The 19,887-nt window shown below is 51.7% G+C and overlaps 9 protein-coding genes across 9 annotated transcripts; 4 read left to right on the top strand and 5 right to left on the bottom strand.

Moving 5' to 3' along the window:
* Positions 1-89: 89 nt before the first annotated feature.
* Positions 90-4,532, top strand: TRVA0_060S00672 (uncharacterized protein; the record flags this gene model as incomplete). Its single annotated transcript, XM_076687502.1, has 1 exon — positions 90-4,532. The coding sequence occupies one exon, from the start codon at positions 90-92 to the stop codon at positions 4,530-4,532; it is 4,443 nt and encodes a 1,480-aa protein (XP_076538287.1).
* Positions 4,533-4,753: 221 nt separating this feature from the next.
* On the bottom strand, positions 4,754-5,335 carry SNM1 (Snm1p; the record flags this gene model as incomplete). Its single annotated transcript, XM_076687501.1, has 1 exon — positions 4,754-5,335. The coding sequence occupies one exon, from the start codon at positions 5,333-5,335 to the stop codon at positions 4,754-4,756; it is 582 nt and encodes a 193-aa protein (XP_076538286.1).
* Positions 5,336-5,971: 636 nt separating this feature from the next.
* On the bottom strand, positions 5,972-7,261 carry HST3 (NAD-dependent histone deacetylase Hst3p; the record flags this gene model as incomplete). The annotated part of the gene is made up of 1 exon (XM_076687500.1): positions 5,972-7,261. The coding sequence occupies one exon, from the start codon at positions 7,259-7,261 to the stop codon at positions 5,972-5,974; it is 1,290 nt and encodes a 429-aa protein (XP_076538285.1).
* A 629-nt stretch (positions 7,262-7,890) lies between these two features.
* TRVA0_060S00606 (uncharacterized protein) lies at positions 7,891-9,924 on the top strand (the record flags this gene model as incomplete). The annotated part of the gene is made up of 1 exon (XM_076687499.1): positions 7,891-9,924. One exon carries the CDS (start codon positions 7,891-7,893, stop codon positions 9,922-9,924), a length of 2,034 nt encoding a protein of 677 aa, XP_076538284.1.
* Positions 9,925-10,280: 356 nt separating this feature from the next.
* On the bottom strand, positions 10,281-12,080 carry SNF1 (AMP-activated serine/threonine-protein kinase catalytic subunit SNF1; the record flags this gene model as incomplete). The annotated part of the gene is made up of 1 exon (XM_076687498.1): positions 10,281-12,080. One exon carries the CDS (start codon positions 12,078-12,080, stop codon positions 10,281-10,283), a length of 1,800 nt encoding a protein of 599 aa, XP_076538283.1.
* Positions 12,081-12,525: 445 nt separating this feature from the next.
* On the bottom strand, positions 12,526-13,252 carry TRVA0_060S00562 (PWI domain-containing protein; the record flags this gene model as incomplete). Its single annotated transcript, XM_076687497.1, has 2 exons — positions 12,526-13,038; positions 13,103-13,252. 2 exons carry the CDS (start codon positions 13,250-13,252, stop codon positions 12,526-12,528), a joined length of 663 nt encoding a protein of 220 aa, XP_076538282.1.
* Positions 13,253-14,753: 1,501 nt separating this feature from the next.
* Positions 14,754-16,454, top strand: TPO1 (MFS transporter; the record flags this gene model as incomplete). The annotated part of the gene is made up of 1 exon (XM_076687496.1): positions 14,754-16,454. One exon carries the CDS (start codon positions 14,754-14,756, stop codon positions 16,452-16,454), a length of 1,701 nt encoding a protein of 566 aa, XP_076538281.1.
* Positions 16,455-17,264: 810 nt separating this feature from the next.
* Positions 17,265-18,188, top strand: TRVA0_060S00518 (alpha/beta hydrolase family protein; the record flags this gene model as incomplete). Its single annotated transcript, XM_076687495.1, has 1 exon — positions 17,265-18,188. One exon carries the CDS (start codon positions 17,265-17,267, stop codon positions 18,186-18,188), a length of 924 nt encoding a protein of 307 aa, XP_076538280.1.
* Positions 18,189-18,673: 485 nt separating this feature from the next.
* On the bottom strand, positions 18,674-19,381 carry TRVA0_060S00496 (bZIP transcription factor; the record flags this gene model as incomplete). The annotated part of the gene is made up of 1 exon (XM_076687494.1): positions 18,674-19,381. The coding sequence occupies one exon, from the start codon at positions 19,379-19,381 to the stop codon at positions 18,674-18,676; it is 708 nt and encodes a 235-aa protein (XP_076538279.1).
* Positions 19,382-19,887: the final 506 nt, after the last annotated feature.

Genomic DNA, 19,887 nt, shown 5'->3' with positions numbered 1-19,887 from the left:
CTGCTCCAGCGACTTCTCCAGTTGAGTCGAAGGCTGAGACTCCTGTGCCAACTCCATCTGTGGTTTGTGCAAACGGTGAGTGCACGACAATGCCAGTTAGCTCTCCAGTTAAGTCTAAGGCCCAGTCCTCTGCTCCAGCGACTTCTCCAATTGAATCTAAGTCTCAGTCATCTACTCCTGTGACTACTCCGATTGAGTCTAAGGCTGAGACTCAGATTCCAACTCCATCTGTTGTTTGTTCAAACGGTGAGTGCACGACAATGCCGGCTAGCTCTCCGGTTGAGTCTAAGGCCCAGTCTTCTGCTCCAGCGACTTCTCCAATTGAGTCTAAGACTGAGACTCCTGTGGCAACTCCATCTGTGGTTTGTGCGAACGGTGAGTGCACAACAATGCCAGTTAGCACTCCGGTTGAATCTAGGGCCCAGTCCTCTGCTCCAGCGACTTCTCCAGTTGAGTCGAAGGCTGAGACTCCTGTGCCAACTCCATCTGTGGTTTGTGCAAACGGTGAGTGCACGACAATGCCAGTTAGCTCTCCAGTTAAGTCTAAGGCCCAGTCTTCTGCTCCAGCGACTTCTCCAATTGAGTCTAAGTCTCAGTCATCCACTCCCGTGACTACTCCAGTTGAGTCGAAGGCTGAGACTCCTGTGCCAACTCCATCTGTGGTTTGTGCGAACGGTGAGTGCACGACAATGCCAGTTAGCACTCCGGTTGAATCTAGGGCCCAGTCCTCTGCTCCAGCGACTTCTCCAATTGAGTCAAAGGCTGAGACTCCTGTGCCAACTCCATCTGTGGTTTGTACGAATGGTGAGTGCACAACAGTGCCAGCTACGTCTGCAATTGAATCGAAGGCAGAAACTCAGATGCCAACTCCATCTGTGGTTTGTTCGAACGGGGAGTGCACGACAATGCTAGCTAGCTCTCCGGTTAAGTCTAAGGCCCAGTCTTCTGCTCCAGCGACTTCTCCAGTTGCGTCGAAGGCTGAGACTCCTGTGCCAACTCCATCTGTTGTTTGTTCAAACGGCGAGTGCACGACAATGCCAGTTAACTCTCCAGTTAAGTCTAAGGCCCAGTCTTCTGCTCCAGCGACTTCTCCAATTGAGTCTAAGTCTCAGTCATCCACTCCCGTGACTACTCCAATTGAGTCGAAGGCTGAGACTCCTGTGCCAACTCCATCTGTGGTTTGTGCGAACGGTGAGTGCACGACAATGCCAGTTAGCACTCCGGTTGAATCTGAGGCCCAGTCCTCTGCTCCAGCGACTTCTCCAATTGAGTCAAAGGCTGAGACTCCTGTGCCAACTCCATCTGTGGTTTGTACGAATGGTGAGTGCACAACAGTGCCAGCTACGTCTGCAATTGAATCGAAGGCAGAAACTCAGATGCCAACTCCATCTGTGGTTTGTTCGAACGGTGAGTGCACGACAATGCCTGTTAGCACTCCGGTCGAGTCTAAGGCCCAGTCATCTACCCCTGTGACTACTCCGGTTGAGTCGAAAACTGAGACTCAGATGCCAACTCCATCTGTTGTTTGTTCAAACGGTGAGTGCACGACAATGCCAGTTAGCTCTCCAGTTAAGTCTAAGGCCCAGTCCTCTGCTCCAGCGACTTCTCCAATTGAATCTAAGTCTCAGTCATCTACTCCTGTGACTACTCCGATTGAGTCTAAGGCTGAGACTCAGATTCCAACTCCATCTGTTGTTTGTTCAAACGGTGAGTGCACGACAATGCCGGCTAGCTCTCCGGTTGAGTCTAAGGCCCAGTCTTCTGCTCCAGCGACTTCTCCAGTTGAGTCTAAGGCTGAGACTCCGGTGCCAAGTCCATCTGTGGTTTGTTCAAACGGTGAGTGCACGACAATGCCAGCTAGCACTCCAGTTGAGTCTGAGGCCCAGTCATCTACTCCTGTGACTACTCCGACTGAGTCTAAGGCCGGGACCTCTGCTCCAGGGACGTCTCCAGTTGAGTCGAAGGTTGCAACTACTTCTCCGGCTGTCTCACAGTCTAAGGAAGAAACTGGTGCTGTTCCAGCTACTTCGTCGAAGTCGAAAACCCTTACTCCACGATCTTCACAAGTGGAAACGAAGGCTCAAACTGCTGGGCCAACTCCATCGCTGGTTTGTTCCAATGGAGAATGCACCACTGGGGTGCTGGTAACCTCTCCGGTTGAATCTAAGGTTCAGACTTCTGCCCCAAGCCCCTCCGTGGTTTGCACTAATGGTCAATGTACGACAGTGCTTCCGGAGACCACTCCGGTAGAGTCTAAGTCGGCGACTGCTCCAGTCACTTCTAAGGTCGAAACTGCTTCGGTAATATCTCCAGTCGAGTCCAAGACTGAGACCCCTTCGCCAAGCCCATCTGTGGTATGTACCAACGGTCAGTGCACGACCGTGATGCCAGCTAGCTCCTCAATTGAGTCTAAGGCTAAAAGTGTTCCGGCTACCTCACTAGTGCAATCGAAGGGTGAAACTACTCCTGTTGCCTCTCCGTCAAAGTCTGGTATCGAGACTAGCGCTAGTGAAGTAAACAGCACAATGCCTATGAGTACTACTCAGCCTGTTACTGTCTGCACAAACGGTGAGTGCATTACCTCGACCCCAATGACAGGAGAGGAGAGTAGTCGTATGTCTGCCGTTGCAAGTTCAAGTATTCCGAATATTGTCTGCAGCGGTAAATCATGCATGGTAGTGTCATCGTCGATGCCAGGGAATGGATCCACTGTTGCGCAGCCATCTAAAACGCAGGAAAGTCCGGCAATTTGTGAGACTTGTGAAGCCAATACCGAAGTGCAGAGAAGTGAATCTACGCCTGTAGAAACGGGTGTGGCGCCTATTCCTTCGACTAAGGTAACTGAGGTCTCGCCAGTAACCTCTGGTGGCAATTCTGCTCCACCTGCCCCATCCCCAACTAATCAGGAAACCCCAGCTCCATCTGCGAATACTGAGGCTACTCCAGCCCCATCTCCGGCTCCTCTTCCATCTCCGAATACTGAAATTGCTCCAGTTCCGTCTCCTGTCTGCGAGACTTGTGAGAACCAGCCAATGCCATCTCCTAACACCCAGCCAATTCCAGCTCCATCCCCTAACACTCAACCAATTCCATCACCAGCTCCATCCCATAACACTCGACCGATTCCAACACCAGCTCCATCTCCGAATACCGAGGTTGCTCCAGTGCCGCCTCCAGTTTGCGAGACTTGTGAGAACCAGCCTGTTCCTGTTCCAACTAAACCGGTTCCATCACCAGCTCCATCTCCGAATACCGAAGTTGCTCCAGTGCCGACTCCAGTTTGCGAGACTTGTGAGAACCAGCCTGTTCCTGTTCCAACTCAACCGGTTCCAGCTCCAGCTCCATCTCCAAACACCGAGGTTGCTCCAGTGCCGACTCCAGTTTGCGAGACTTGTGAGAACCAGCCAGCTCCTGTACCAACTCAACCGGTTCCAGTTCCAGCTCCATCTCCAAATACCGAAGTTGCTCCAGTGCCGACTCCAGTTTGCGAGACTTGTGAGAATCAACCAATTCCATCACCAGCTCCATCTCCATCTCCGAATACTGAGGTTGCTCCTGCCCCATCTCCGATTTGCGATACTTGTGAGAACCAGACGGCCCCGTCACCTAATACACAGCCAGCGCCATCTCCAGCTCCAAATACCGAAGCGGCTCCAGCGCCTACTGTCTGCGAGACTTGTGAACAAGCATCAGCCACATCGCCTAAGCCTGTGAGCACTTCTCCGAATACTAAGGCGGCACCGGCTCCAACATCAGTTCCTGCTAAATCTGCGGAAACCAGGCCGGAGACGACAAAGCCTGCTGCATCCACTCCGTGCGAGACGTGCAAGAAGAATAAGGGAAGCGAGTCTCCAAAAACGGAAAATGCGCCAACTCCATGCGAAACTTGTGAAGCAAAGACGTCGAATACTGAAGCTCCTGTTTGTGAATCGTGCGAGACCTCTGCAGCTCCACAGACGACCTACAGTCCAGGACAAGTTGTTACCATTTCTACGTGGCACTCTTGTACCACTTGGACTCCGGAAGCAGCCCCCATTGCTAGTCACGGCTCGCTGAGCACTGTTGCTGAAGAAGAGGTTATGTGCGAAAAGTGTACGATGCCGACATCTCCGGTTGTGATCTCGAAGCAGGTTCCTGTTGTGTCTACAGTATCTTCATCAGAAGCTGGCGCCGCCTTTGAGACGACGTCTATGACCAGCCAACCTGCCGCGGAAATGACTGGTGCGACTGTTTCGGTTGCCTGTCCGACGTGCAGTACGGAGTTTGTGACTGGCCGAAGCGGGCCACTTCCTACGGTGGCCGCAGAAGCAGTAAGCGTTGCGCCAGGCAATAGCGAAGCGCCGATTGAGGAAGTCCCCAGTGGCGGTGCTGTCCCTAGTGGTTCTGGCATTGCTGGCGAGGAATGCTCTACCTGTGGAATGGGTGAGGCCACGGCCTCGGTGCTTCAGGGAGGCGCTTCTGGAGGAATTGGCAAGCTGCTCACTCCTAAGAGCTTGATTCCAGTTGTTGGTGTGCTGCTCCTTGTGGCGTAAAAGGGGAGAAAAAGAATTGATTTTGCTTCGCATTCATTCATTTTGATACATTGGATTGATTTATTATTATTATACTATTATTATTATTATTATTATTGAGGGAATTTGAATACATTTATTATTATTATTACTATCTTTCGAATCTCAAGCGATTGTCAAGGACTTGTCTTGGAGAAGTGAAGTAATGGTTATGATCTATCTATTGGTAATAAATAAGTAGATTAGGAAGATGGATCCAAGAAATCTGCAATAGACAGCTTGTTGGACTGTTTGGCCTCTTTACTCTTTGCAACCATCTGCTGCAAGGAGGACAACTTCTTTCTGTTTTTTGCCCTCTTCTTGGCTGAAGAACCACCAAGTTTAGTGTCAATGGTATCCCCCTGAGAACCCATTAATGATGATACCGCCGCATTGGGCTGGTTACTTATGATGATGAATGGATTGGCCAATTCAGTCCAGGCAACGGTGTGGCAGGCTCGACAGGTGAACGCCATCACTTTTCTACGGGGATCACCCATTTTCCGTTTCTTGAGTCTCTGGCGCTTATTGGATCCGCCCTTTGTTCTAGTTATCGAATTGTTGAACTTGATGGCCATAGACACAGTCCAGCCCGGCACCCACGGCACTGAGCAGTGCGGGCAGGCATGCGTTTGAGTTTGCTGCGGCAGAGTAAGCCCTAGATTTGGGGCAGAAAACACACCCAAGCTTCGCGACTGATAGGCCGAGGCCAGTTCAGGCGATTCATTTACAGTGCATTTGGCCGCTTTGTACAAATGAAGTGCCTTCTGTTGACTGGCGGCCATCTCTCTAACCAATATCAGCGTTACTGACTTGTCGGTTCATTTCAAATTGATTTTTATCGGTCTGAGAATTACGCTAGATCTACGCCGACATTACGGGCATCGAAGTGATAGAATTGTGACGGCAGTTAAATCAGATCATTGCGAATCCACTGCAATAGAGCTATCTTTTCTTGAACAATTGAATAAACAAGGACTTCAGGAAGGCGTTTTACAACACCGCAAAGATGCGCCGAAGGTCAAACTTGTAACAGCGTTACAAATATTGTTACAACTCCCAGTTACAATCTCCGTTCCTAGTTGTTGCAAACTCCCAGTACACGTTACCCACTTCTGTTGCCCATAGTACCACTGGTAGCCGTAGTCAACTGATCAACTAACCTCCGCGAAGCGGAGCCCCAGGGGGGTTTGGGGGGACTGGTCCCCCCATAAACTGCAACTAATGTATTCGAGGGCCAGCCCTCGAGCTCCCGTAGCTGGGGGCGAGCCCCCAGACCCCCCCCTCCCCGCGAAGCGGAGCCTTAGGGGGGTTTGGGGGGACTAGTCCCCCCAAGTACAACCAGTTAGTGCCGTTTAATGGACTATATATTGCGAGGGAGGCGTAGTAAATCAAAAATAATAATACAATAAATACATGGTCTAAACATGGACGCACGGGCGCTTGTTTGATAGCGTATCATCAATTGCCAGTTTCCTCTTGGCAACAACACATTTCTCATCATCGTTAGTAGTAGTAGCGTCAAAGTCAAAGTTCGTCATATCTTTAAATGGGGCCCGCATCGTGGGCGAGTCCTCTATAGTCGGCTCCCGGCTGGCGTTCCTTGGAGGGGTCAATGGCGTGTACTCTATCTGCAAGTCGCTGCTGGAGGGCTCCGACGACTCAGCCTTGCTCTTCTTTTTCTTCTGTGGTGTCGACGGAGGAGACGGCATGGTCGATTTACCGGCCGACTTCTTCTTGGTCGCAAACGCCAGGCGCGCCTGGTCCTGGAAGAACGCCGGGATGTGGCTCCGCAGCGAATTGACCCACTCATTGCAATCTCCCTGCACATGGTAGTCCATAACGTCCTTCCACATCGCCCGTGACACTTCGGTCGCGTTGACAAACACAACAACGCCATTGCGTGCCTTGACGGCCTTGGCCATGGTCCGCACCAGCTTGCGAATTCCCACTACTTTGAGCGACGTACCAAGGATAATGAGGCAGTCCGGGTTAGCCCGCAGGTCGCTTGACGTACATTTGCCAATGAGCTCTCCATCCGGGTGCTCCTCGCCGTATAGCACAATGTTGGGCCGCAGGGACCCGACTCCCGTGGCTCTTTTCCCCTTCTGGAGCCGCTCCTGTTGCGACTCAAAACATGAGGGGCAGTCCGGCGGGGTCCCGCTGTCGCATTCTTCCTCGTGTTCTACGGTCCAGTCACACTCATACGCGCAGCTCATGCACTTAAGGCGGTCAATGTCGCCGTGCAATTGCACAACATCGGGTTTAAGCTTGGGGTTGACCCCCAGCGACAGAGCCTTGTCAGCTTCAAGCTTCTCTTCAAGCCGGTCAATGTTCTGCGTGTAGCACCGCAGCAGCTTTCCCTTGGCCTTAAGCCGGGAGATAAACCGGTGGGTGTCCGTCGGCGCGGCCAGTAGAATCTGTTTGCGCAATGACGCCATGAACGTGAAGAACACGCTAATGGTGTTCGGATTCGAGAACAGCACCGTATCAAACAGGTCTTTTCCCTTCACCACGGTCTTTGGGTACTTGTGCTTAACCAGATTGTACAGGCCGTTGTCCGACCTGAAGTCCGGGATGCCTGCTCCGCACGAGATGCCGGCCCCTGTAATCACCACCGTCTTGCGCGACTTTTGCACCCTCAGTGCGATCTCGCGGAGCTTAGTCTGCACCTCCTCATCTTTTGAGTGTAATGGCAAGGTTTCCACCATTTTTTAATGTCAAAGGAGGGCTAGGGACAACGTCAAAGGAGGACTGGTCGCGCGAATTGCAGTGTCTTGGTGTCGTTCGAAAAATTTCAACGCGTCCAATCTCGCCAGATTAAGCTCCCGAACGGTCTCTTCTGTCACTATTCGCCCTCTACTTATCGTTCCGGACAGAAACTGCTCAGTTACGGCTAATTGACGCCAGTTATTCGCTTCTTTCGTGGGAAAAAAGGAGTGGAGGACGGCGGAGGGGAGGGTCTTACTCCGTCTGCAAATTAAAACACCTGTTGGAATGCCGTGCTCAGATTTACCCACCATTTTACTATCCCGCTATTTGACGGTGATATTGATGCCAAAAAAAAGCGTCCTTTCAAGGTCTGTTTCTTGGGGGAATCCTTCCCCCAAGAAACCTGCTAGCAAACAGTCAGTTGAAGTGTTGAGGGTCAAGGTATCAGTGAGCCGCATGCCGCTAACCCCACGCCGCACGTAACTTAACAAAATTTAAGCCGCACGATATTGTCAAGTTAAGAAGGTAAGGGGGGGTAAGTTCGGCAGTGCCCAGCAGCGTCATCATCATTGAACGAAGACGGTCCCCGAGAGATATCGAGGGAAGAAAAACGATAAAAGAACGCCCAATGAGTGTTCCCGAGTCGCCATTAGTGCGAGTGGAACGGGGCGAGCTGCGACCCAAAGTCCTGGGGCTCTACGAAACGCTGTTCGAGCCTGATGCACACTCGGGAGAGCTGGGCAAGTCGGACGGGTTCTGGACCGAGTTCTATCTGTTGCGGTGCAACCAGACGGCACTATATAAACTTCTGTCATCAATGTCGGCCGAAGAGCTGCTAGGGAAGAAGAAAGTGACGCGACAACTGTTTGCCAAAGCCGTGGAACACCTCGAGACGGCTAGAGCCCAGGAAGACCTGGCGACCGTCGATAATGTGCTGTTGATCCTGACCATATTCTTCCAGTGCATCTTCACCAAGACGGGGTTTGTTAGCTACTCGTCTGATATAATTGATTTGTTGGCCGGGCTTGAGGCAATTGACAAGGTGTTCCCACGACTGTTGAGAACGCTCAATGAGCTCATTCTGCGAGGCCACACGATCCCTACGCGGGTCACTGCCATCAGAACAACGACCATTGCAGCCGGAGGGGCCTTCCAGACGAGCCTCAGTACATATTTCGCCCACAAGGACATGTTTGGGTCGATTATGGACTTCATCCACACGCCAGGCACCGATTCATACGTCGGAGACGCATTCTCGCTGTTGGGCATTCTGGCCAGCTTCGACAAGTTTGAAGCTTACAACCCATACCGCACACGACTAGCCGATTTCGTAGACGACGCGACCATGATGCGCATTGTCCAGGCGTCGGGGCACGTGTGGACCATCTGTCGCAACCAATACCTTTCTCCCAGTAATTCAAGCTCAGTTGCTCCCTCTCCGGCCTCTTCCTCGCACTCCATTGGTGCCTCGTTGGTTTCGTGGATGAGGTTCAAAGGCGGCGATGCTGACCAGCCTCACTCTTACGACGAAGAAGAGGACCGGAATCTGAGCCTGAACCCGACCATCTCGCTGTTACAGGCAGTCTATGAGTTTGTGTACCTCAATCGCGTCTTTTGCCGCATGTTTCTGCAGATTGAGTGCCCCCAAACTAGTAGTACTAGTACCGCTAATGGTACACCGTTCACTGGTGGGTCGAGCGAAGAAAAGAAGCCCCAGAGCCATCCAACGCCGGCCATTGCAACGTTCCTGTCATTTTGTACATTCCTCCTCCAGAACCAAGGACAGCCCAACGATCGCACCGCTACGTACTCCCGGCTCTGTCTGCTAGTGCTCCGCGTCTTCGTCGAAGACCAGAGCACCGTGTCGAGTCTGCTCGTAGACGAACACCACAAAACGAAAGAGATCCTCGTGTGTCACCAGCGCAATCCAGCCCTACCCAAAGTCACCCGCCCGCGGGTGCTCATGGAGGGTCTTATCGACGCGCTCCAATGCGCCCTCCGGTACAACACCAAACGGACCATGGACTACGACATGTACGAACTAGCCCTGACCACTACCTTCCAAGCAATCGCATATCTGCGCCAGTCCAAGTCGCGGGTCGAGTATCACTGGCACGAACTCTGGCGTACCCTCATCTCGGTACTCAAGTTCATGACCTCGCACCCGCCAAAAGCGAATGACAAGAACCCCGACAAGTGCGCCGAGCTCATCTGCATCATCCTCGCGACTTGCCTCATCCACGGGGACACCCTGCTGCCCCAGGCCGACCAGTATGATGATCTGTTTTACAAGCTCATGACAGCGGCGGACGACCTCGACAAGGCGCGCAAAGTCTACCCCCGTCTGCAGTCCTCCCCGGCCATGGCGGTGCTGCTGGCGGCTATCAACCACTACAAAGCGCTCATTGAGAAGCAGTCGGCCGGCAATCGCGTCCTCACCGCTAAACAGGTGGCGGACATCATCAAGCAAGGGTACCAGACGCTCTCGCTCAACCAGGTCGTCAACAGCCCGGCGGGGGACAACAACGAGGCCTCGGCTTGGCTGCTGAGCGACGCAATGCCAAAATATAGAGAGAGCGACGAGCGCCTCTTCTTCAAACGCGCCACCCGCCATGTTATTCACGACATGCAAAAACTCTACGCATTTAATAGCACCGTTTAATACACCTCTTTTCTCCGCGAAGCACCGCTGAGTCTCTCATTCGAGGGCCAGCCCTCGAGCTCCCGTAGTTGGGGGCCACTGCCCCCAAACCCCCGTCCTTATCAACCAACCTCCGCGAAGCGGAGCCCCAGGGGGGTTTGGGGGGACTGGTCCCCCCAATTGGAGAGGGAGGGAAGCATAGGGGAATGTAAACCATGACTTCTGGCCCCAAACCGCCGTCGTTATCAACCAAAACCTCTGCGAAGCGGAGCCTCAGGGGGGTTTGGGGGGACTGGTCCCCCCAATTGGATAGGGGAATGTAAATCATGTATATACCAATATATAAATACAAATACACTTAAATATGTAGGAGTTTTTTAGGCAGCCTGGCTGTTGACTGCGAGCTCCATGATTAGACGCGTGGCCAGATGCAGGAAAGGATAAGCGGAGAAGGTGTCTGATTCCTTCTTGGCGGTTTCTGAGGAGGATGACGACGACGAGCGGCGTCGAGAGTCGCCCTCCCAGCCGTCGAACTTGAAATCGACAAGGTAGTTGTTCTGTTCCAGCTGGTAGAGCTGGATGCGCATCTTCATGAGCTCGTCCGCTGGTTTGGGGGCGGTCTCTGGCGAGTCCTGTTGCGGACGGTCAATCTTCCATCGCACATGGATGGTCCACAGGTCGTCGTCCGGAGGCCTGGCCCACTCGGCGCCCAGGTTCTTGAGCGCGCGGTAGATCTCGCCCATGACGTCCAACGGGTACGATCTGCTTCGAATGCCAAAGTGCCACCGCGTCTTGGACTTCTTGGTCGAGATGGGGTTCAGCTTCTTCATCTGCGAGGGACCGTACGCCTCCATGTTCGCCCGGTGGTATGCAGGGAGCGACGACGGGAGCACGGCAATGGTGGTGTTAGGGGTAGAGAGCCCCACCGCGGTATCGTAGCCACCAGCCAAATGCGAGTTATCAAAGGTCAGCGCCGGGGTGTTGCCCTTGCCAAACGGCTGCGGAACGCCCGAGGAGCTGCGGCTGGGCGTGTTGAGACGTGGTGTGCTGGTCCCGCCGTTGCCCTGGTCGCCATTGTCGGTCATGTACTGGTCAATTGTGTCTCTTTTAAACTTGGTGTTCTTCCTGAACGTCTGGTTATCCTTGAGGAGTTTGAATGCATCGCGAATCTCGCCGCCTTCACCGCTATCGCGCTTGAGAGAGTCGTATATCTGTTCCTTGTCGTAGCCCATTGTCTTGCTCAGCATGGTTACCAGCTCATCGTCGATCTCCACAGCATCGTCCGTTTCGTTCATCGTCGCCTCAGGCAGCAGATAGTCGGGGATATCCACCTTGAACCACGGGTCATCCATAATCTCGGCCACTGTGATTCGATTCAGCGGGTCCACGACGAGCATGCGCTGTAACAGGTGCTTGGCGCCAGGGGACAGGAAATTGGGCAGCGTGTAGACACCATTGCTGATTTTTTTGAAAAGCACGGGGATGAACTCATCGTCGAACGGTAGCCGCCCGCACAGCATGACATACAAAATAACTCCACACGACCACACGTCGACTTCAGGGCCCGCATACAGCTTACCGGAAATGACTTCAGGAGCCGCGTAGTTAGGCGATCCACACGACGTTTTCAAGAAATTGCCATCTGTCATGATATTCGAGAGGCCAAAGTCGGCGATTTTTACATTTAGGTCTTCATCCAAAAGCAGGTTCTCAGGCTTCAAGTCTCGATGCACAATTTTGTGGCGGTGACAGTACTCGACGGCCGAGATGATCTGCTGGAAGAACCGCCGCGCCTCTTTTTCGGGCATTGGACCACGCTGAACAATATACTCAAACAGCTCATTGCCGGCAAACTCAATGACCATGATTATTTCGTCCTTGGACTTGATCACGTCGTACAGCTTGATAATGTGCGGGTGCCGCAGGAGCCGCAGATACGAAATCTCGCGCTCTACGCGGCCCTGCATGTCGCTTTTGGCCAGCGTCTTGCGGTTGATGATCTTGAGTGCCACCCGCGCGTGGATCGCCATGTGGTACGCCAGCTTGACCTTGCCAAATGATCCCTCGCCCAGCGTTTTGATGATTTGGTACCGCCCAATCCTCTGAGGCGGGTGCTGCTGCTGCTGCTGGCCCTGCGGGGCCGGAGGCCTCTGCTGCTGCTGCTGCTCTGTCTCCATTGTTATTCCCAATGGATTAAAACACCAGCCTTTGCTTCGTCAATATAAAAAATAAAGGCAGAGAAATATTAAATGGTCTGACTGGTGTCAAAGGTGTGTCGAAAGAGTTCGATTGGGGTCGGGTTGGTGTAGGTGTTTGTGTAGGGAAGGCTGTCAAATCGTCCCAACCATGTGTGGACCGCGCACGCAAGTTGAACAATGGCCGAGGACTGTTTCGCCTTTTATTACAAGTCAATTCAACAATTGAACGTAGGTTTTTTTCGGGCTGTCACTTGTAACGGGAAAAAGGGAGGCGCCCCTTTGTTGAGCTTTTTTAATTGGGAAGGGGAGAGTGTCGGCGAAGTCGCTTTGTCGCATTGTCGGCGCTTAATCTATGTTTCGCATTAGGTAAGCGCTTAGATAAGTGTTTAAATTAAGCGTTTAACTGAGTGCGGCGCACTAGGCTTTAGTATTGTCGGTCGTCGTAGCGTTGTCGCTCAGAGCGGTCTCTGCCAAACTTGTCGCGGCTAGGTGACCTCCTACGGTGACTCCGGCGCGTAGGAGAGCGTGATCGTGAGCGAGAACGGGAACGAGAGTGCGATTGTCTCCTTCTCTCCCGATGGTCGCGACGTTCCCGACGGTCTCGGTCGAGGTTTTCCCGGTTATCCCGGACGCGGTTATTCCGGTGGTCGCGTTTAGGTGCATCGTCCCTTGCGCGGCTGTGACGCGCCCCCCTGCTTGAACGTAGCTCTTCCTCTCGCTTGATCTCTTCCAGCTTGAGCTTGACTAGCTCTGGGGGGATGCCATCTGGATCCTCCTGAGCAGTTAGCAAAAGATCCCACAACTTTGTACAGAAAGTCAATGCCTTATCCCCAAGGAACCCCTTCAATTGGAGGTAGATTGATTTAATGTTGGGGTCTTCCAGCAGCTCAATTGTATAGTCTACGAGTATTTCGTCTCCAGGCATTATTCTCTCTAGCTATAAATTTTGTTAGTTTTTCAAACTAGTTAACAGTAACACAACACGTAATAAAAATACATACCTCCTGAGCGATCCACACCTTGATAACACCTCTATTAACCTTTGCGATATCTACTGTCTTGTCAAAGCTTTTGGGCAACTTTACCCCGGCAAGGTCCTTCTGCCGCTCCCGCTCAATTGCCTGCTCAGACGCAGGGACTCCTCTGAACATGCTATCGTTGACAGATCTCTCAATTTTGTTATCTACAACAATATCAATGTTTGATTACCAATGGTGATGTGTGAATACCGTGGTGGAGACTGAAAATATTCCTCCCAAACGCCAACAAAACCTCCACAACGCCACAAGTGACGGGTCATGATTTGACTGCTTTCCCACTTTATAGCCAACATGTCGCATTATTCACTACACCCTCCATCACTTTTCGTTAGGTAGTTTAGCCATACGCCTCTACGTCAATAGCTACCTACATATAAAATTGAAATAAGGCATATTAAATGCACAGCCATCTCATGCCGTAGGCTCCGGTACGCTCATTCCAGTGTACCTATTTTGAGAATCGCTTTAAGGTCTCCGGATGGAAGCAATCACCGGCTACCCGACGACGGAGCTAAGCGACAATGGTGAAGCCTTTTTAGCTCCGTTTGGGGGCGCGCGCCGCACATCATGATGATTTGTAACCCGGAGGTGATGATGTCGGTCCGACTAGGCGCCGACTTTACCGCGCATCACTACTTGCTCTCGTTCAAAAAGGGTGGCTACTAACAGGGGTCTAAGGGTCCGTTGCAAAAAAAATAATTAGGCACCCTTAAAAAGAATATCAGCTAAAGTGGCAGGTATAGGTCAACTGAAGACTACGCTCGTAACACAAACGGCTAACGTCTAATAAACAACCTGTATCTCGTATAACGTAATACGGGGCTTGGCACCGCCGTGCACTGCTCGGGATAGCCTCGGCGATGGGCTTCCGTCGATCAAAACGCCGACCATAAGCACCCATAGCCGACGCACCTATAGCCGAAGCAGGAGGGAATGTATCAGGGAAAAGTTTGTCTGTGAGAGAACGCCAGGTTCCAAAGCTTATATCAGGCAAGATTAATTATCAAGCCATTGAGTTTTGCATTTCTGCTTAGAAATATCGGCATCGTGGTTTTATTCAATGGACGATGATTTTGGTGTAGGATCGCTCATCTCGCATATTATAGACGCCGATGTCCGTCCTGCATACAGGGCATGCCGTGGGCTTCGGTGATTACCAACGGGCGCGGCGCCTCGACACCTGAGACAAGATAGAGAAAACCTCCGAGGAAGGTGGCATCTGTAGTATAGCATATAAGAATTTGGTGGAAAAAAAAATTTTGGTGTGCATGTGTGCCCCTGAAGAAGACAATATAAAATAGAATACATATCCCCCCCCCTCTTCTTCTAAATCTTACTCTAGGTTTTTCATTTCATCAGTTCAAAATTTTTTCATAGCCTCCCAACACAACCATCTTACTTTGGTTAGAAGGGCTCTGAAGGATAACAAAAAGTAGAATATACCACTTTAGTAATACCATAATAACCCAAGATTTTACCTCCGGTATATCCTGGCTGTCCAACCTATACATAGGTGTATTTATTTCTCGACCGCTTGTCGATCATTGCATAATTTTTTGGGCTTCATATCAGCCGCACCGAGCCGCATTGCGCCGCACTAACTAACAAAAAAATGTCCGACACTGAAAGCCAGACCGACTATTCGGAGAAACTCAACCCCAATGTTACCAGGCAGTCCTCCCTATCGGAGGCTGCCCAACAGCCCCAGAACCTGTTTGCCGAGGACTCTGAGATCCGGGCCACAACTAGCCCGCTGAATCGAGTCTCTACTGGTGCCTCCGCCTTCTCTCAACAAGAACAGGACCAGGTTACTCGCGTCCTCACTGGCACTCACAAGCTCGATACTACTCCACTGCCAAAAATGGGCGGCGGCAGGGACTATCCACCAGAATTGCCAGAGAACGACGCATGGCGAGTAGACTTTGACGGTCCAGAAGACCCCATCTTCCCGCATAACTGGCCATTGAAGAAAAAGCTGGGTATCTGTGCGGTCCTTGGCTTCACCACTTTTTCTACTGCATGGGGCTCATCTGTCTATGCTTCCGCCGTCCTGGACGTTGCCAAGGAATTCCACGTGGGTCCTGTCGTGGCCATTCTCGGCGTTTCTCTCTATGTCATGGGCTTTGCATCGGGTCCTATCCTGTGGGCCCCAATCTCTGAACTGTACGGCCGAAAACTGCCTATTATCCTGTCTATGCTCGGTCTCTCTATATTCAGCTTTGGTGCTGCTACCGGTAAAGAACTCCAGACAGTCATCATTTGCCGATTCTTCAGTGGTTTCTTTGGTGCTGCTCCTCTTGCCGTCGTTGCCGCTGCCTTCTCTGATATGTTCAACAATGAGCACCGAGGCACTGCGCTGACCATTTTCTCCGGTATGGTTTTCTGCGGCCCAATTGTCGCTCCAGTTGTTGGTGGATTTATCAGCTTCTCCTATCTCGGCTGGCGATGGACCGAGTACATCACCGGTATTATGGCTGCATTCGCGCTTGTTCTCGATATCTTGTTCTATCAGGAGACGTACCACCCGATCATTCTGTGCCGCAAGGCTTCTGAGCTGCGACGACGAACTGGCAACTGGGGCATTTTTGCTCCCCATGAGCAGGTTGAGCTCGATATTAACGCCATTATCACCAAGAACGTGGCCCGACCAGTTCTCATGCTCATTCGAGAGCCAATTCTATTGTTGCTTACACTATACACTGCCTTCATCTACGGTATTCTCTATCTGTTCCTGGAGGCGTACCCAATTGTGTTTGCTGAAGGCTACCGCATGAAGGGTGGTGTTTCCCAGCTTCCATATCTCGGCCTCGCCATTGGCATGGTTATCGCCATGTTCGTCATTGCGTTTGTATTTGAGCCACGATACAATGCCAAGCTCAAGCAGAATGGCGGCAAGCCTGTCCCTGAGGCCCGTCTGCCACCAATGATCCTGGGCGGTATCATCTTCCCGCTTGGAATTTTCTGGTTCACCTGGTCCGGCAACTACCCAGACAAGGTGCACTGGATCTGCCCAACCCTTTCTGGTCTGTTCACCGGGTTTGGTCTCCTTTCCATTTTCCTGTGTGCTATCAACTACATTGTCGACACCTACCTCTTCCTGGCTGCCTCCGCTCTGGCAGGCAACACCATGCTTCGAAGTGGTTTCGGCGCTGCATTCCCGCTGTTTGCGACTGCCATGTTCCACAACCTGGGTACTAACTGGGCTGGTACGCTTATTGGATGCATTGGCTTCGTGCTCGCTCCAGTTCCAGCGCTCTTCTACCTCTTTGGCAAGCGAATTCGAAAGAATTCCAAGTACGCATTTGATCTTTAATTTACGACCCTTAGAAAACTAATATTTACGTAATTTATAATATCTTGTTAAAGACTTAAACTGGCATACTTAATGAATTTGCACAGGGACTGGTTCTACCGTAATCCCTGTATTTTATGGGGGGACCAGTCCCCCCAAACCCCCCTGTGGCTCCGCTTCGCGGAGGTCACTCGCTGAAGTCGTTACACTACATGACTTATTCTACAGATATTCTCTAGGGAGGCTCTACTATTGTTGGCGTTATTACCGGATAGATCTAGAGAAAGATACTAACAATCCGATTGTCACGTAGGAATTACAAAGCTAATGAATTTGCATCTGACTTATTCACGTTGACAGGAACCTGCTGCGGCTCTATTCTATCCATTAGCAACCTAATCTCCGAGGGTCCGAGCCCTGGAACTAGCGTATGGACCTGACTTGAGCCATTTACACCCGTATCGCCGTTCATAAGCCGTTATTACGCCCCTCGACTCATCCCGAGGATTACAAATAAGACCTATAAGCCAATCCAACAGGGTCCGTCGCAATGTCTCACAGTGGCCGCCTGTGCGGCTCGACTTTTAGTTTTCCGCACGGCTTTAACTCCGACTCCCTGCCATCGGAGATGGACATCTGCCGCCGGAGAAGGACTTAACCCCATCCAAGCCGCATCGATTAGATCCAGGAACAGATGGCCCTTTCTTGCGTCAAATACGATTCAACGGGACGAAAGTATATAAAGACCCCTGATTAGCTTGTTTAAATAAATCATTCCATTCCTATCAATTCCTTTTACACACCAACAGTAATCACCAACGAATAGTAATCATGTCTACTGAAGTCAAGCTTACCCCAGTTGAGGCTGCCGTCGAAGATTTTGCCAAGCTCTTTGCCAGCAGCTTCCGATCGCCAATTCTCAAGACGCCGAAGGACTTGGGTATGGAGTACGAGGACGTGTGGTTCCCGTCCCAGGACGGCGTCACCCTCGAGGGCTGGTTCATCCCCGCCAATGGCTCAGACAAGCTCATCATTGCCAACCACCCGCTTCCATGCAACCGATACGGCTTCCCGGGCCACATTCCAGGCTACGGTCAGTTTGGCGGCTTTGAGGTCAACTTCATTCGGGACTATAAGCACCTCCACGACGCCGGGTACAATGTCCTGTGCTACGACATGCGAAACCACGGCCGAAGCGGCGTTGGTTCTGGTGGCACTGTGGGCATTGGCCAGCTCGAGTACCGAGACGTCATCGGGTCTCTGCGATATGCGCGATCCCGACCAGACACGGCGAAGATGGCTGTTGCCCTGCTGAGCCGATGCCTTGGCGCGAACTCGACGATCATTGGCATGTCTCGTCACCCAGACGAGTTCAAGGACGTCAAGGCGATGATAGCTGTCCAGCCCGTGTCGAGTCGGCCGCTTGTTGAGGTTCTGGGAAAGCAGCTCGGACACGGCCCCAAGGAGGCCGCCGACGCCTTTGACCGATCTATTTTCCACAAGACCGGCTTCAGGTTGGACGATTTGGGCCCAATCCCATACTGCAAGGACGTTACTGTGCCTACTTTGGTCGTTCAGGTCCACAACGATACCATGACTGTTCCGGAGGATGTTCAGACCATCTATGATAAGCTGGGGTCCAAGGAGAAGGAGCTCTTCTGGATTGAAGGCACCGAACGACGATTCGATGGTTACAACTATCTTGGCGAGAAGAACCCGGAGCTCATGATCAACTGGTACAACAAGTACTTATAATTCCGTAGCTCCTCTTTAGATCTATTATACTACTACAAATGTTGCATTCCACTACATTTCATTACTAGTTCTTGGGGGGACCAGTCCCCCCAAACCCCCCTGAGGCTCCGCTTCGCGGAGGTTACTCACTGGTGCCCCTACCGGGTACTCTATTTGGCCAGTGTTTTCCCGGTATTACTGCTACAGCAACGCCATTGATCAGGTTTCCTCTCGCTAAAAATTTCTCGTCAACTTGGACATAATACAATGATTAACGTCCGTAGAACGAAGGTTCGGCTTCGAAGATTGATGAATCTATGTCCTAGAGAAGCATCGGAAGATTGATAAATAATTACTGGTATATTCCTAAACATTGGAACTAAAATAAATAATAGCAGACTATAGTACAGTACACCCCTTTGTAGACAAGTCTCTTCAACACCTAAAACCCAAAGAGACAAGATAAATGCGCAACACCAATTCTGGTGTCGATAAGATAAAAGAAACTACCTGTTCTGCGAAATGCAGATGGCCTGCTGAAGCTGTGAAAGTCTGTAGACTGGCCCTGCGCCGTCGCAATGCGCCTTATCGCGCAGGTAATCAAGTACGAATTCAACGTCCACGTCCTCACCGCCGAGCTCAAACATCTTCTGCCAGACTGTACCCGCGCCCAGCATGACGTCGTGCCGCTCAGTATTGTCGTATTCGGCAAACGAGGGATGCTGGGGGCTCTGATCGTGCCCTGAAAGCAGCTCTGTGAAGAACTTGTCCTGTGGGAACGACGCAATAGCAGGCGACTGCCGCGGCTGCTGCTGCCGCTGCTGATGTCGCTGGAGAACCTCCTGCTTGGTCGCCATGACTGTATTCTCCTTTTTGAGACGGTCGTTCTCCTTCGCCAGCCGAGCCATCTCCTCTTGAGCCTCCATCAACTTCGATTCGAGCTCCCGCACTTTCTGCTCCTTTCGCTCGCGGAACGCTCGCTGAGCCGCTCGGTTCTGAGCCTTCCGCTTCCGCTCCAGCTCCTCCGGGGACAGATCGTTCTTGCCCTTGTAGTTGACGGGCGAGTGGCCGTCAGAAGAGCTATTGTCGTTTGCGGTGCTCGGCTGACTAATGCCGATGTCCGGCGTAGGGGGCACGAAAAACGCCCCTGGCGTAGGCTGCGGAGCGGCGGATACAAAGTCCTGTGTATCAAACAAGTAGTTCATGGTGGCCATCGGTTCAAGGATAACTCAAAGTGAAAAAAAGTGATTTGCAGGGCGATTTTCGGGTCGCACTGGGGCTTTTTTTCTTTGGGTGAGAGGGGGGAGCTGATCGGGGCACCGTGCGTCCGCTCGCCTATCACGACTGAATGGCTGCGAATCACCACCAATAGCGCCAATAGTTATATCAATAGCTACACCAATAGCCCACTAGTAATGCTACAGGAGTGCTCTGCTTGACCTATCCTGGGCTATTTGCTTAGTACGTTTACTATTTTGGTTTAAATAGATTCGGCTTCGCTGCCTTGGAAATCAGTTATGTTAATTAATCAACTGAGAATAATATTTGCTGAATTATAGATAAGCGGCATATTAGACACGTGTGAGGCGGTGCCAGTCCGAGATCTATGATTCGGAGAAACTGATAAGGCATTAGAAACTTTTGCACTTGCCAATATCTTAATTTCATAGCTTTTCAGGATCAAACGGTTCATACCATTGGGACGGGAAGGGTGGCCTGA

This window comes from Trichomonascus vanleenenianus (assembly GCF_965637985.1).
Source record: "Trichomonascus vanleenenianus strain CLIB 3782 genome assembly, contig: TRVA0_060S, whole genome shotgun sequence".
In the NCBI taxonomy this organism is placed as follows: Eukaryota; Fungi; Ascomycota; class Dipodascomycetes; order Dipodascales; family Trichomonascaceae; genus Blastobotrys; species Blastobotrys vanleenenianus.
This window is presented reverse-complemented; position numbering and strand designations above follow the sequence as displayed.